This window comes from Ictidomys tridecemlineatus, chromosome 10 (assembly GCF_052094955.1).
Source record: "Ictidomys tridecemlineatus isolate mIctTri1 chromosome 10, mIctTri1.hap1, whole genome shotgun sequence".
In the NCBI taxonomy this organism is placed as follows: domain Eukaryota; kingdom Metazoa; phylum Chordata; class Mammalia; order Rodentia; family Sciuridae; genus Ictidomys; species Ictidomys tridecemlineatus.
In genome coordinates this window covers 133,712,514-133,725,556 of record NC_135486.1, presented here as the reverse complement: position 1 = coordinate 133,725,556, position 13,043 = coordinate 133,712,514, and the positions used below count along the sequence as shown (strand labels likewise).

The 13,043-nt window shown below is 36.6% G+C and overlaps 1 protein-coding gene across 4 annotated transcripts in view; it reads right to left on the bottom strand.

Annotated features, from left to right (window-relative positions):
- Positions 1–13,043, bottom strand: part of Parn (poly(A)-specific ribonuclease) — a 144,965-nt gene that overhangs the window by 71,320 nt on the left and 60,602 nt on the right. For all 4 annotated transcript variants that reach the window (XM_040278277.2, XM_040278278.2, XM_078024329.1 and 1 more), the window contains 3 exons: positions 10,100–10,155; positions 8,614–8,700; positions 3,959–4,033 (listed from right to left, as the gene is read on the bottom strand). In XM_040278277.2, coding sequence (XP_040134211.1) covers positions 3,959–4,033; positions 8,614–8,700; positions 10,100–10,155 — 218 coding nt within the window. The remainder of the gene's footprint in view (positions 1–3,958; positions 4,034–8,613; positions 8,701–10,099; positions 10,156–13,043) is intronic.

Genomic DNA, 13,043 nt, shown 5'->3' with positions numbered 1-13,043 from the left:
TTTCATATTTCCTCATCCACCTGGCAGATGGTGAAAGCCTTGCTGTCTCACTGTTTAAGCATAACTCCTGAGAAATTATTAGCTAATCACTAAACTTTTCTGACTTAGGGATACCTTGTTAGGAAGTCAGGCTTAAAATATGTCAGAAGAATTCAGGAAAAAGAACAACAAAAAAAAAAAAAGAAGAAGAAAGAAAGAAAGAAAGAAAACAGTTACATATGGCCCTAATTCAAGAAATTGGAAAAAGAAAGCCAAGTAAACCCAAAGGAAGAAAAAGAAGGAAATCTTCAAAAGAGCAGAAACCAACAAAATTGCCCAAAGCAAACTGAGCCGAAGCTGGCTCTTTGAAAAGATCAACAAAATTGGTCCCTAGCTAGAATAATCCAGGAAAAATGAAACACAAATTACCAATATCACAAATGAAAAGCATTTAAGACTGCAGATTTTGCAAACATTACAAGAATAAGTAAATGCACAGGTAAAGTTTAAGGTTATAAGCAGCCTTTTCACAAATTCAGTGCTGAATGATCACCTTGAAAGAGTTGTATCCACAACTCTGATAGTTATCTGTTTGGCACAATCAAAAGCTGTGCTTTTGAAAGTATGATTTAATATTAGCACACTCATTCTTAGAACTGATGTGAAGCTGAGATCTTCCCCTACCACAGCAAATCATCCTCAATGCACTCCTAAGTCAGCACATTGGGAATTTACACAGCTATCTCAATTTGGGCATGCTTTACAAAATAACTGTTGAATTTCTACCTCTTCTAAAGTGCCTTTATCTATTTCTGTTTTTTAAAAAATTTCATGTAGTATTCACAGTGTGCTCTAATCTCAAAATGAACCAAAAAGCCTTATTTTTCTCAAACCATTCCTATAAAAATTATAGAGAGAGGTAATGTCCTCTAAAGGGCACTCAAAACAATGTCCAAATACTGAGTAAGATAAGAAGGTATGATATTTGAAATACCACTGGGCTCTTCTCTCACTGAACAAAACTACATTAGAAATATAAAAATCCTATATGAACAAGCTTTCAGCCATTATGGGTGATTTCTTGATGACTTTGAGAGCAATTCTCAAATGGTGAGGATCAGTGATCTTCTCCGTGTACTGAGTCCCACACTGGCCACACACTGCACCATCTGATCAGCCAAAGGGGACGAAAGCTCAGCACAAGGCTTGTGTGTGGGGCATCATTTATCTGAACACCCCAAAGCCAGGAATCTTTATCTCCACAGCTGCAGCAAACAAAAAAGCAACAGGAATCAAACCAAATGGTGTTCAACAGAAGGATTTAAATAGTTCAATAGTAAGGTTTCCTATAAGAAGAGACCTTTCATATTCAAGAAGTTGGAAAATGGCTTTAGAAGTCTTGATTAGAATTAGTAATGCCAAGAAAAAAAGACAGGTGTCAGTTACAAAGGAACTCCTTGAATACAAATAAAAAATAGTTTGTATCAGAGCCAAAGAAGCCATTATGAACTGCTATATAAATAGGCACTTAATGATTTTTTTCAATGTTCCATTATTGATCTAATAGTCCTCTGTTTCCGTTGAAATGAGTAAGTAATTTGTTTAAGATAACATTAATAGGATCTGCAGCATATTAGGTACCCTGGGTCCCTCTCATCATCAGAATTATCACTATGAAAAACAAATTTCACACTTTCAATAAAATATCTGCATAGTTTCAAAAATCACAGCAAAAGACCAGGGACATTAGATCCATTGAGTGCAAAAAAGCATTTCTAAATCATGATTCCACAAATATCACTTATTTGTATCAATAAAGATTGCATATTTACTTACTAATGCAAGATATAATTGCTTTAAGCACTGCAAACAGAATGGTGAGTTCTAAGAGACATGGTCCCTGCTCCATCTGTTAAAAATGATGAAATAAGGTAGAAAGAATGCTATGCAAGCAGAGGGAATGGGGTCTAACCCCTACAAAGGCACAGAGAAAACATCAAGAAGAAATGATGTTTAACTTGAGATAAGTGCGGGAAACAGGGCACGGCCCTGTACTATAGGAAGCCAGGACTTGAGTAAAAGATGTCTCTGTCAAAGCAAACTATGGTCAAAGGCACAGCATGTGCAAATTGCCAGGCACTCTGTTAAGAGTTGTCTTTTGTGCAGGAAAAGAGACGTAGTAGACAATTAAACTTCGATAGCAATCTGAATATAGCAAAAGATAACAGTCATCCACTTCTTAATCTAGTAATAAAAGAAGTAAAAGGTCCCAATTTCACCTGGGCCCATTCTTGACACTGCACATTTAAACACGTTTATTACTTGTGTCACAGCTTGAACAAGAAGGATGCTATGTTGTCCTTCTTGTGTTGCAGGGAGGCAACACAACCAAGCAAACAGTCAAACACAACAGAGTGCTCCGGTGGCTTGGATGATTCTGATGTGTAGCTCCCTGACATAAGTTATCACTGAATAAAATATTTAGCTTAAAAACTACTGTTTGAAGACTTTTCCAATAATAAGTAAGAGAGTCATCATTATTCAGTAAATATGGTATAACAGGAAAATGAAAAGGAACCCTGACATTCCAACACCTAAACAAGGAATCATGCTTAGATTTTCAAATAAATACCAAGTAGTGTCCTACAGATTCTAAAGTATTTTCACAGTCTCACAGTATTTTCTTACTGTTCACAGAAGGAAAGCCAAGCAGATATTCTAATAATCACCCACTGTTTGTCAGGCACTGAGGTGGAGCACCAGGCTCTTTGCCGGGAACTTAACATCATGATCTCATTTCACCCTCACACCTATCCTACAAAGGAACTACTCCCCCCACCCACCGCGACACTTACAGATACAGAACCTAAGGCTTAGAGGTTCCCGTAACTTCCAAAAGAACACATACAGACAAGCAACTGGACCCCATGTCAGATCCCAAAGCCTACACATCTCCTTCCTTCCCCACTGCATGGCTTCAGTGTCACTGGAGTGTGACCAGCAAGGGAGCTGGAGCACAGACACTGAGCAGAGGAGATGGGAACAGGCTTCAGGTCCAGGAGTCCTAGCTCAGTTCTCTTTCAACCACACTGAAGCTACTACAACCCTCATCTTGGGGTATCTGCCCATCATTTGAAGGCATCTTTAGCTTTCTAATAAGTTGATCCCTTTGCACTGGGTTCTCTCTAAACCATCTTTCTAAAGATAGTGGGGGCACAAATCACAGAAACACATCTAAGCAAAAAATCAAAACATTTAACAAGCAACACAATTCATACCCTGCATCCAACACTATCTTCAGGTGCCATGTGTTCCTGAAATAAATCTCACAGTGAAATCTGCTATTTAAAAACTATAATAATAAAAGATAAATAAATAAAAATAAAAAACAAAAAACTATAATAAAGCCTCAAAACTGTGCCAAGCTTTATACAAATAATCTCATGTAACCCTCAAAATGACTCTAACAAGACTATACTATTGACCTCAGTTCACAGAGATAAGCACAAGTTTATCAAGGTTAAGTAACATGCCCAAGGTCACACAATTACAGGTGGTGAGGCAGTGATTCCAGAGCATATGCTTCTCACCTCTACAACACAGGCTGTGTTCATGAGATGGTCAATAGTCAAAAAAAAAAATATTCTCATCCAAATTTGTATGTTCATAGAAGTGTTCATACATAATTACTCAAGAGTTATATTATCAAAATTATATAATCTTAATGTATAGCTCTTTGTTAAAGAAAAGAAACAGGCATCTCACTTAAAAACATTCTCACCTTTTAGATTATTAAACACTTTGTTAAATAAAGAAATATCACTTAAAATTTTCACACCTTTTAAATTATGAAGCTTAAAATCTATTTGAACACATAGCTGAATGACAAATATTTTTTCAACATCTTACTCAATAGCTTTTCAATTGAGGGTGCACTCACACTTTACTTCATACACAAAACAGATGCCCAAACACTCACCAATGGGCACTTGCTCAGGCTGACTGAGAGAGACGAAAGCTGATGTGTCATCAATCCAGGATATCTGAATGCTACCTGTTAACATTAAATTAAAAGTAAAGTGAGAACTTCGCCATTTAGAGAACACTCAGATATACTTTGTAGATCTGATGTTTATAGAGAGATGTTAAAACTACATTTAAAAAAAACTATCATCAAAAATTCCAGGGGGCTGGGGTTGTAGCTCAGTGGTAGAGCCCCTGCCTCACACATGTGAGGCCCTGGGTTTACCTGGGTTTGATCCTCAACCCCACATAAAAATAAATGAATAAAAATAAATTTTAAAAAGGTTGTTTTTAAAAATCTCAGTCCTACAGAGTTAACCTGCTTAAAACTTCAATCCACTACAGTAGTTTTTCTGTTAAAATTTTAAGAGAAATAAGCAGCTTTTAGAAATTTCTTTTGAAAGGAAAAAAAAGATCCGTCTAGATTGACTCCTAGGACACATCATCATTTAGTCCAGGGTTGGAGACCGTTTTCCCTCTCAAGATCACTAACAGAACTCATAGATCATCCATGTTCAAAACCACATCTATTTCTTTCTCGAGATTGCTATGGTTTGAATACTGTGGTTGTCCTACTCACTAAACTCATGTTCAAGTTTAATCCCCACTATTAAGAGGGTGGAAATTTGTAATCCCAGTGATTTGGGAAGCTGAAACAAGAGGATCACAATTTGAGGCCAGTCTGAGCAATTATGTGAAATAGTCTAAAATTAAAAAAAAAAAAAAATGGGGGAGGGGGCGCTATAGTTCATTAGTGCATTAGTAGATTGCTTGCCTAGCATGCGTGAGGTCCAGGATTATAGTCCCAGTACCACAAAAAAAAAAAAAAAAGAGAGAGAGAGAGAGAGAGAGAGAGAGAGAGAGAGAGAAGAGAGGGGTTGAAACATAATCTGACTTTGGTGTTTAGATGGGGACTTTGAGAAGTGATTAGAATTAGATGCAGCCATTAAGGATGAAGCCCCCATGAAGGAATTCAGTGGCTTCATGATCAGAGGAAGACTCACACATACTCACCTGTCCCTTGCCTGTGACGCCCTACAATGCTATAGAATTCTGTCAGTAAGAAGGCCATCACCAGATGTGGGCCCTTGACCTTGTAACTCCAACACCCTGACCAAAACAAACCTCCTTTATTTAAAACTCACCTATCTATTGTGTTACTGGCAAACAGAAAAAAGACTAATATAGCACAAACTTTGAAACTGAAGAACAGGAAACATAAAAATGAGTCAAAACACATCACAGTAATAAGAAAAAAATCAATATTGAAAAGAATAAGAGACAGAATGGAGGCCAAAATAACTAAGGAGCCTTAGAGAAAAAGCCAAATCAGACCAACAGAGGGAAAAGCAGAAGCAAAGAGCTTCCTTGAGTGACACAAAAAGGCCACACACAACAGGAAAGAATGGAGGAGAGGGGAGCAGAAGAGCAGGGTCCAGGTGGCTGGAGAAAATAGAAGGAAAAGACAGAGACCTGACGGCTCCATACAGTGCTCTTGAAAAAAATGCAGAGGACTGGACTTTACAAAATGGGTGAAGTCACCAAACTCTAGCAATGGAAACATGTTTTCATTCCTACTAAAATTTCTGATAGGGGCTGAGGTTATAGCTCAGTGGCAGAGCACTTGCCTAGCATATGTGAGGCACTGGGATCGATCCTCAACACCACAAACAAATAAATAAATTAAATAAAAGAAAAAAATTTTTTTCTAACAGCTAGGAACTCTTGAAAAGTGTTTTGTTTTAACCACCAAAAGAAACAAAACAAAAAACCTAAAACCTCACTTTTAGCCACAGAGTAAGGCACAACACTGACTTGAGCAATTAGAAGAAAAAAAAAAAATAGGTGTTGTTATTTGGTTACTCTCTACCCTGTGTGTGAGTTATCTTTACACCAGTAACAATAGTGAACTTCTATTGAGTGAATTCACATGGTTTGGATGTGAGGTGTTGCCCCAAAGCTCCTCTGTGTTAATGAAGGAATGTTCGGAGGTAAAGAGACTGGATTGTGACAGCTGCAACTTAATGAGTCCATCCTAGTCTGAATGGACTGCAGGCTGGACATGGCCAGAGGAGATGGGTCGCTGGTGGGGTGCCCTGGAAGGGTTATTCTTCCCTGAGCCCCTGCCTCCTCCTCTCTCTGCCTCCTGATCCCACATGAGCTGAGCAGCTTTCCTGCACTTCTTCCATGATCTGCTGCCTCACCTTGGGCACAGAACGATGGAGTCAGCCAACTTTTGGACTGAGATCTCTGAATCCATGAACCCCAAGTAAACTTTTCTATTTCTCAGTTGTTCTTTGTTGGATATTTTGGTCACAGTGATGCAAGGCTGACTAACATAGTATTTACTATATGCCACACCTGTTGTAAATGCCTTCTAATAATTAGCTCTTTGATCCTAGTGACATATGAATGAAAAAGGCATTATTATTATTATTTTTTTTTTAAACAATTTTTTATCTTTATTTTGTTTTATTTATTTTTATGTGGTGCTGAGGATCGAACCCAGGGTCTCTTACATGCAAGGCAAGCTCTCTACCACTGAGCCACAACCCCAGCCCCTATTATTATTATTATTATCATCATCATCATCATCATCATCATCTCCAATGAGAAAACAAAGAGTACTTGTCCAAAGCCACACAGCTAATTTTTTTTTAATTAAACTGAAAAAAATCCTACTTTGAGCATTTTACTTAAATTAGTCAATTAAAGTTTCACAACATACAAATAAGAACTTGAGATGTGAATCAACAAAAGCTTCCAAAAGAAATGAGCCTTGAAATTCAACTGCATTTTTAATCTGTATTTAAATTAAAAGGCAACTAGGATTTCAGAGAATATCTAGACTACCTTCAAAGAGCAGGATAATTTTCCAGAAAAGATGCCTTTCACATATTTTTCAAAAAATAAAGTATGTAAAGTTTTAAAGTTTTCTTATTTGTTTTTACTTGTAAGAGGTACTATGGGGCTGGGATCATGGCTCAGTGGTAGAACGCTCACCTAGCATGTGCAAGGCCCTGGGTTCAATCCTCAGCACCACATATAAATAAAGGTATTGTGTGCAACTATAACTAAAAGAGAGAGAGAGAGAGAGAGAGAGAGAGAGAGAGAGAGAGAGAGAGAGAGAGAGAGAGAATATATATGCTTGCTTTAGAAAATACAGAAAAGCATAGAAGGAAAAATAAAGTGTTCAGTGGTGATCACATGGTGGTATCAAGATTTCTATACATAGTTTTTTAAAAAAAATAGTGTCAGCTATACAGGAATTCTATTTTGTATAGCTTTTTACTCTAAGGATTAAAATGTAAACAACTTACCATCTTTAATATTTGAAAAATATTTTTTAAATGTCTGCATACTATCCTTGAGGAAATGCATCAACAGTTACCAGTCTTACTTTCTTAGCTTTTTGCAGCTCTCATTTTATCTAAGACTTTTTTTCTAAATTTTTATTTATTTTTAGTTTTAGGTGGACATCATATCTTTATTTTACATTTATGTGGCTGAGGATCGAATCCAGTGCCTTGTGCTTGGTAGGCGAGCCCTCTACCACTGAGCCACAACCCCAGCCCTTATCTACGATTTCCATAGAGGATGATAGCTTAAATAGCTTAACTTCTTAAGATAAAGAGGCATAGCTTACAATCAGAACAGTCTTTACAAACCCTAACCAGAAGACTACTTGAATTAACTTAATCACATGACCTGGTAAAAAGGAAAGACCTGCCCTCCTTCATAGATAACCCATATCTTGGTCAGCTCAGGCAACCAAATTAGAATTCCTGTACAGCTGACACTATTTTTAAAAAACTATGTATGGAAATCTTGATACCACTGTGTGATCACCACTGAACGCTTTATTTTTCCTTCTATGTTTTTCTGTACTTTCTAAAGCAAGAATATATTACCGGGCTGGGGATGTGGCTCAAGCGGTAGCGCGCTCGCCTGGCATGCGTGCGGCCCGGGTTCGATCCTCAGCACCACATACCAACAAGGATGTTGTGTCTGCCGAGAGCTAAAAAATAAATATTAAAAATTCTCTCTCCCTCTCTCTCTCTTCTCTCTCACTCTCTCTTTAAAAAAAAAAAAAAAAGAATATATTACCTCTTATAAGTAAAAACAAATAAGAAAACATTAAAACTCTACATACTTTATTTTTGAAAAATATGTGAAAGGCATCTTTCTGAGTTGGTTGCTTTAATTATAATCTCAAACGAGATTGCCTGACCTTATGAAACAAACATTCTCTCTGAATTTAATCTTCAGAATTATTTACTCTCTACCTACATTTGTGTTCTCTGGTCAGTAGTACTGGCAGTCATAAAAATGGTGTCTTGTAGATCCTACTGGATCCTAATGGAAAGTGAATGCTATTAATCCACAATCATATTTGCACATATTAATCTCTCATATCATATCAGATTAATATTAACAACATATTAGCTCCTCAGATCATATTAGCACAAAAAAATTTCCATGAGTGAAATTAAAACCTTGTGAATTTACATTCTTTCATGCTCAAGATAAAACTATCTATCTACCTCTGACCACCTACATTGAAAGAATAGCAAGATCCTAAGACGTGCATCTGCACTGTGTTTCACTTACCAAAGGCACTGAAAAGCTGGTAAAGGTCACTGGTTTTCCATTCTTTGGGGAACGTCACATGGAGAACATGATCGCGTTTAGGTTGTACTACAAGACAAATACATGAATAAAGATTGATAGTTGAAAAGTGATCAAGTAAACCAGGGATTCTCTGATGAAGAAAGTGGAACTGCTATGAATGCCTCATGATTTCCAAATAACTCCTAAAGTATGCTTAGCTTTGGCAGGACACTGCTGTCACAAGCTAGACCAATACAGCCCACCACAATTTGATGACCAACTCTATGCAGAACTATCTCCTTTTCTCAAGAAGTTCTTGTGGAGATATTGGAAAGGGGAGGAAAGGAGACTCTGTTCTAGAAGTTTCCCCATACTTTTAACTTCCTCCTTTTAATCTAGCTGTCCAAATGTTCATTTAGTTTTTTAAAAATAATAATGTACTGTCCCAACTAAATGAACTGATCACTTTTAAGCAGAGGCAGTGTTGACACAGGACACTCTGTTCTAATCCCAGACCCATCACTTCACCTGTGCAACTCTGGCCACTCCTGGCTACAAACCAGGGTGATGAAATTTAGCTTACAGAACTGCTGTGAGACTAGCAGGCTAACGTGGAGGTCAACACAATGGCAGAGTGATGAAATATCATCCCAACAATATGAGCACCAAGTACATTCATCCATGAATTAAAGCAAATAAACTAAGACTAGGAAAAAAAGCAATGGGCTGGTACAGTGGCGTGCACCTATAATCCCAATGATTTTGACACAGGAGAATCTAAAGTACAAAGCCAGCTTCAGCAACTTAGTGAGACACTCAGCAACTTAGAGGGGCCCTGTCTCAAAATTTAAAATTAAAAAAAAAAATGGACTGGAGATGTAGGTTGGTGGTAAAATGCTCTTAGGTTCAAAAAATGGGCAAATAGAATAAAAGAGAAAAGTAGAAGAAAAGTAGCAGCAATTACCCCTTCAACCAGATTGGATTTTTGAGGTGTTTTTTTAATTTCTTTTTTTTTTTCCCTGGTGCAGGGGATGGAACCCAGGGTGTCACACACACTAAGATAAACCCTCAAGTCTTTATAACAGTTTTTAACAGGCCAACTACCCCATTAACCCACTACATTTAAACACATACCTACTCAAGTAACTGGAAAACAGAAATTTTAAAAGTTACTGACACAAATAGCATAACTTAAAAATCTATTATAGATATATATAAGAAATGACAAAACTAGAATCCTAAGGGAAAATGAAATAATGAAGCAACGATTTTTTTAAAAAAATCAACTCATGCATAAACTAGAAAATGTAGATAAGAGATGACCCCCAGGGTCCCATTAACTTAAGCATACTATTCATATCAACCACAAAATCACTGCCCATGTTTAATCGAAAAAAGCTCTTCCTTCAGTAATATATTTCCTGTTCCTCCTTCAGACCACACACGTAAGTACACAGAAACAATGAGAAAATTAAAATTAACTCACAGTCTGGTCCTTCCAGGTTTAGATAGGGGATATCCATGACCCTCATAAGAAACAATCTATAAAGAGAAGATAAAAATAGGTAATGAACTAATTTCTTTAAAAAAGCACAGAGGCATCTATTAAATGTCTTAGTAGAAGCCCTTGATTATATTGTTCTGTTTCCAAAATAATTTTTAGAACCTTAAAATTCAATTCAGAGATTCTCTCTTCCCTTGGGTTAAACTTTATCATAAATAGGACAAACAAGCCAGGTGCAGGGGGCACACCTGTAATTCCACTGACCCGAGAGGCTGAGGCAGGGAGATCTCAAGTTGCAGGGCAGCCTCAGCAACTTAGCAAGACCCTGTCTAAAGTAAAAAATAAAAAGGGCTTGGCATGCAGCTCAGCAGTAAGGCACCCCTAGGTTCAATTCCCAGTGCCAAAAATAAATAAGTAGGAAAAACACCAATGAACTGCAGCATCCCAAACCTACAACAGTTTCTGGCCCTCTGTTGTTGCTCAGTAAGTATCAGTTTAAATGAGTGAAATTAGTCAACAAAAGGCTAAAAGAAAGCTCTGTACAGAGCTGCCTTGTTAGTTCAGAGAAACAGCGAGAAAACAAATATAAAACATCTTACCAACTCATGAATACCTGTTCCTACAAATTATAAAGGCAACACTCATAAATGGTGTTTGTGAGTTGAGAACAGAATGATAGCATCAATTTCTTTTCTTTTTCTTTTAATGAAATGCAAAAGTCACTGGATACATACTAATCTTCTCTGGGTAAACCGCAGAGTCTGAAGTAAGTGAACGTCTCAAAAGCCCACATCATTATTATCATTTAAAATATAATATAAGTTCAAAGCAAAACAATTCTTGTAAAGAAAACTATCATAGTAATACAAACCATAGCAGTCTGTTTATGTATATCTTCCAAAATGGATACAAAGGCACTTTAAAAAGAATACTTGTTAATTACAACTTTCTATAATATCATTCAATTTCTCTATTTGCAAGATTATGGACATTTGGTTGTATGTGAGATGATTTTCACAAGTTTTACTTGAATAACCATACATTGTGTGTTTCTGGTAGAGACTACATTATACAGCAAATTAAAAAGGCAACCCAAGTGCCCAACAGCAATTAGTCTGGCTTCACTGCACTGCAATTAAGGCACATTATTACCAGGCATTCAAAAGCCAAGCAGGGTATGATCTAGTTTACAAATGGAACCATCAGCATGAACAACACTCTTCTGTTGATATCAGAAAAAAAAAAAATGTCATAGTAGTTGGTGGTTTGAGAGCTTCTATGGCCTATAATTTAATAAACCAAATCCCATGGCCAAGAAACCAAATTTATTTTTAGTTCACTAATTTAAGATAAAGTGTACTATTCTGCTTTTGTAAGCTGTTTTGTCCAATTTAATCAACACTATTTACAATGTCAGAAAACAATAAGATACAATAAGTACCTATTATTACATTATTACAGCCCACCAGGACCTGGGAAGTTATGTCTAAGTTAGGAGGCTCAATAATTTTATGCTTCATATAATTTCCAATTCTTCAATTAGCAAATTTAGAGATAGTTCCCAAATTCTAAAACTAAAAACAAGAAAAAAAAATTAAAAATTTATTTTAAACATCATATAATGAAGGCTCAGTGGTAGGGCACTTCCACAGCATGCTTGAGGCCCTGGTCTGGTCCCCAGCACCACACACACACACAAAGTTAATGAAACTTATCTAGCACCTAAAAATAATTTTTAAAATTTACCCTGATTTCAAGAGAAGAATAAATGTTTAACCAACAAGGTATTCATTGTTATGCTATTCAATATACAAGTAATCAAAATCAACTTCAATAATATGCAAGGTCAGTAAGTTGCAGTTTAAATTTTCAACATAATAAAGAATCAAAAAACTACAAAAAAGGAAAACAACTATGAAAACTTCAACAACACACAAATAACTCAGGGTACAATTTAAAGTTTTTAAAAAGCACAAAACTAGGGGCTGGGTTATGTCTCAGTGGTTGCCTGGCATGTGTAAGGCACTGGGTTCACTTCTCAGCACCACATACAAATGAATAAAATAAAAGTTCATCAACATTTAAAAAATAATTTTAAAGCACAAAACTAAAAGGAAGAAAAAGAAAACAACATATATACACACACACACACACACACAAATTTAATTTACTAGTTTTTATTCTTTTTTCTTTATAGGGATTGAACCCAGGGGTGCTCCACTACTGAACTACATCCCCAGCCCTTTTTGTTTTTTGAGACCGGGTCTTGCTAAGTTGACCAGGCTGGCCTTGAACTTAAAACCCTACTGCCCCAGCCTCCTGGGTAGTGGGGATTACATGAGTGCACCACTTCCCAACTCATTTGCTACTATTGATTTTTTAAAGAAAATTAAGGCTACCAGAACTGAGGAAGTTACTACAGATGTTCTCAGAAAAAGCCTACTGAAAATGCCATTTGAATTAATCCTGTGTATCCTGTGCACTATCTCACCTGGTTTTAAGAGAGAATAATACAAAAGTTAAACCACAAGCTGAATCTGTAATTATATATATATATATATAAAAATAAATATTTTTGTACTGGCAACTGCAACCAGGGGTTCTTTACCACTGAGCTACATCCCCAGTCCTTTTTATTTTTCTTTTTTGAGACAAGGTCTTGCTAAATTACTGAAGCTGGCCTCAATCTTGAGATCCTCTTGCCTCAGACTCCCAAGTCACTGGGGTCACAGGCATGCATCACCATGCCTGGTTTTTTGTTTGTTTGTTTGACTTCTAAAGTTCATGGGACCTCAATAATGAGTTCTAAAAACCCACTTTCCTACAAATACAACTACAGACTACCCTTGGAAGGGGGCTTCTCTAGTTTCTCTCACCGTGAAAATGCTTAAAAAATTTTTCTGAGTGATCTTTTGTCAAGCAATAT